Below are 3918 nucleotides of genomic sequence, written 5' to 3' on the forward strand. Positions count from 1 at the left end.
TGGAAGCAGACAGAGGCTGTGGTCGCACCACATTCTAAATGCAGTAAATGCCAATGAATTGTACACTTTAAAATGGTTGATCCTTATGTCAATTATACCAGAGTAAGAAACGGAAAAAGAAAACAGAAAACTTCAGGGGTCTTCTGAGCCCCACTGAAACGAGAAAGAAGGTAAAAAGAGATGAGGAAGCAGGGACAGCTGACCAGTTGGTGACCACTCAGGGGAGAGGGACTCCACTTCAGAATGTACCAAAGTTGAAAACACTTGAAAGACAAACCCATTTCCAGATGTTTAGATATTTACCTTCTGCAAATAACCCTGGGTTCTCAAAAATGTAAACGAGTTTATAGAGAGAGAAGACAACATCCCCCTTTCACAGCCAGCGACTGCAGCCTAGAGGAGAACAGCTGGGCTCTGGGGGTGGGGGGCACCTTTTAAAGGGCTGGGGACATCCACGCAAGCAAGGGCCCCTAAAGCATGCTGCGCACTGGGAGGTATCCCATGGCCTCAATAGCAAGATGACAAGCATCAAGTTTTGGTAGCGTTAGCTTGTTTTTGTTTTTTTCCCAAACCAAATGTATAAAAATTGCATTTCAGACACTGGTGCAAAAAGCTTTTAAACTAAATAAACAAATAGGAAAGTGCACTCTCTTCCGAAGGACGTTTCTAATCCTTCGTAGGCCGCGTCAGTATATCGTAGGTACACTGAAAGCACCTGTAAACAGCTACAACCTTCCTGTGGCACGCTAACATGGATGGACCTCGAGGACAGGACACTAAGTGAAATGAGCCCGTCACGAAAGACAAATCCTGTACGATCCCACTTCTACGAAGTATCTAAAGCAGTCACACTCAGAGACACAGAAAATAGAGGGGTGGGGGCCAGGGCTGGGGCGAGGGAAACAGGGAGCTGGTGCTCACGGGGATAAAGCTTCACTTTTGCCAGAAGAAAACAACCCTAGAGATCTGCTGTACAGCAACGACAGAAGTCCACTTAACACTACCGAGCTGTACACGTAGAAGGGTGACGCTGCTACACTTATGCGTTAGTAGCATCTCGTTAGAATAATACTAACTTTGACTTGACTGGTGTTGCAGTTTTATTGCTTGAGAGAAATTACAGGCTTCAGGAGTTTAAACTGACCCTAGTTTGGATGTGGATACACTTGAGAACATCGCAATAAAAACAACTGTCAACAGCCACCGCCCAAGCGATGGCTTCGGCGAAACCCTGCCAGTTTAGTAAAGCACTTCCCCGTCTCTATGTAAAAATCATGGGCTTGTGCCTCTGCAGAAAGTTTGTACGTCTAACAACGTAAAAGAGCGACACATTAAAACAAAACCCAAATGCGGGTGAAACTCGAAATGCACTCGGTCGCTGCTCTTGTGTTTTCTAAAGGAGAGAAAATCAGCCAGGCCTCAGGGCTTGGGAACGGCTGGCGGGCCTCTATCCGCGGTCCCCGCGGCCTGGCTGCTGGGCTGCGGGCCCCGAGGGCAAGGCGCGGCGGCGCGGCGGCGCACGTGCACGCTGAACTGCAACTGCGGCCGCGGGGCCGCCCAGGCCCAGCCCGTCTGCTGCGGGGGGCTCAGCACGGGGCTGCTCAGGCCAGAGCCCGGCGGGGACAACACGAGCACCTGGGGCGGCTGGAAGCCGTCCTCTGCACCGAGGTGAACAACCACGGCTTCCTCGGCACGCACGACCGTGTTGGGAACGGCGGCGCCCTGTGAACCTGAAGCCTGTGCCCCCGGACCCTGTACCCCCAGACCCTGTGCCCCCGGAACCTGTGCCCCCGGACCCTGTGCCCCCGGACCCTGTGCCCCCGGACCCTGTACCCCCGGAACCTGTGCCCCCGGACCCTGTGCCCCCGGACCCTGTGCCCCCGGACCCTGTACCCCCGGAACCTGTGCCCCCGGACCCTGTGCCCCCGGAACCTGTGCCCCCGGACCCTGTGCCCTCGGACCCCGTGCCCCCAGACCTCGGGACGCCGGCAGCCGAGGAGGCGGGGCGCAGGGCCACTGCAGGGGAAGCAGCTGGGGGAGGCGCGGCTGCGGGGCCGGCTGCTGGCTGCTGCACGGGAGCGAACCGCGGGGCAGCTGCACCACAGGAAAGGGTCTGAGATCCGAAGCGTTTTTCTCTGGAGGAGGAGGAGGCTGCGGCGGCGGCGGCGGCGGCGGAAGAGCTCCTGCGGGCAGGTGGCCCGGCTGGATCCCCCCGGGAGCTGGGGCTCTGGTGGCACAGCCTCTCCCCGAGGCCTGGCCTCCACGTCTGGGGCCCACTTCTCTGATGACCTTCAGGCCAACGGAGATGACCGTGACCCGGGAGACCGAGGTCGTCTGTGATGAGCCCGCAGTGGACAGGGCGGTGGCAGGAAGCGTGCTAACTGGGCTGTGCTCCACAGAGGATTCCTGGGAAAGAGCTGGTGGCTTAGGAGCAGGGCCAGGAGATGCACATGCCTGAGAGCTGCCTGCCTGCTGTGAAGTGAGACTCTCACCCCAGGAGCTCCTTCCTGAGTGCCAAGGAAGTCGCATGGGTGCAGGTGGATGTGTGGCTCCTCTGTCGGGCACTGAAGACTGAACCCACCCAGTCTTAGGCTGTTCTGGTTCTTTCCCTGGAGAAGGTTGCCTGAGACCGGCTGAGCCACTGGAGCTGTGTGACATCTGCACTGGACACTGGGTGCTCTCCTGGACCGACTCCTCGGGCCGACTGACCACTCTCCCAGCATCAGACTCTGCCCCGGGCGGGAAACTGCAGGGATGGTTATCTGCGAAGGAGTGGGGGGGAGACAGCTGTCTCTCCCACGTGGCTTCTGTACCGGACCCTTTTCCAGAGGCAAGTGAATTATCAGTCAGCTGCCTGACGGCCAGCCTTGTTGCCTGGGACTGGTAGCCAGCGTCACCTCCAAATGCAAGATCACCTTGTACCTCATGCACTGGCCAGACTGTTGGTTGTGAGTCATCACATCCGACAGACTTCTTCCCTTTAGCATATTTCTCCACGTCCACTTGAGAAGGTACGGCCAAGTCACAGCGTCTCTGTTTCCACATATCTACACAACTTCCTGCTTTAAAAGTTTTGAGGCCGTAATTCCCACCTGTTTTACTTTCTCTTATTCTTTTGCAGGAAGTCAGGGCTCTTAGCTCAGGAGAAGGTGGACGAGACAGCTCCTGCTGCCGATTCAGAGAGGTCATAGAGTACCTCTTGAAGTTCCTTTTCATGGGAAGAGTGTTCATCTTTTGTTTGTTATAGAGCAGTCTGTTTGCAGTGCACGCTACTGATACAGAAGGGTCTAGACACAGTGGTTCAGCCGTAGCTAAGATCAGTTGGCTCTCAAGCAAAAGTTTGTCCTCCTGGGTCCAATTCTGGTTATCGCTGGCTATGGCCTCTACATCCCAGGCTAAAGTCTGCATCGTGGGACGTAAGAGAATATGCCTGCTTTGGTAATGGGGAGCTTCCCTGTCGCTGGACTGCCTGTAGTCCCGTATTTCTGCTATCACACACCCGTGATGAAAAACGTTAACCTGAGACTTTTCCAGGAGACCCACTAAAACAGGAGGTAATTCTTCTGCATCCAAGTATTCGAGCAATTCCCCTTCTTCATAGGGCAGTCGGATGATCTCCGAAGATGATCCATTTTCCCCCTTGAGCATCAGCGAATAGCCCTCCTTTCCTGGGTACAGGTTGACCACCAAACACGGCAACGACTCTCTCCTAAGAAGCTTCTCTAACAGGTTCACGTTGCTTGTTAATTCCTCCGTAACCTCAGGCTCTTTTTCACATTCTTCAACATAAATGTCATAAAGTTTTTCATAGAGAGACTTCTCCCCATTAGATGGGTATTTCCTTTCCGGAGGTCTCTGTCGGGCACTTGCAATGATATACTCCGCACGATCCAAAGCTCGTTCTAGAGCCTGCTCCAT

The 3918-nt window shown here is 54.8% G+C and overlaps 1 protein-coding gene across 1 annotated transcript; it reads right to left on the bottom strand.

Annotated features, from left to right (window-relative positions):
* Positions 1-1419: 1419 nt before the first annotated feature.
* On the bottom strand, positions 1420-3918 carry LOC132513211 (transcription factor SPT20 homolog). The gene is made up of 2 exons (XM_060137375.1): positions 1977-3918; positions 1420-1730 (listed from the first exon to the last, which is right to left on the bottom strand). The coding sequence occupies exons 1-2, from the start codon at positions 3916-3918 to the stop codon at positions 1420-1422; spliced, it is 2253 nt and encodes a 750-aa protein (XP_059993358.1).

Source organism: Lagenorhynchus albirostris, chromosome X, assembly GCF_949774975.1.
Source record: "Lagenorhynchus albirostris chromosome X, mLagAlb1.1, whole genome shotgun sequence".
In the NCBI taxonomy this organism is placed as follows: domain Eukaryota; kingdom Metazoa; phylum Chordata; class Mammalia; order Artiodactyla; family Delphinidae; genus Lagenorhynchus; species Lagenorhynchus albirostris.

Bases quoted from the DNA above. Each gene is read 5' to 3' on its own strand.
- LOC132513211 (XM_060137375.1), bottom strand. From the start codon at position 3,918: ATGGAGCAGGCTCTAGAACGAGCTTTGGATCGTGCGGAGTATATCATT. The intron at 1,731-1,976 runs GTCTGGGGGCAC...CACAGGCTTCAG, and splicing joins TCGGCTGCCGGCGTCCCGAG to GTTCACAGGGCGCCGCCGTT.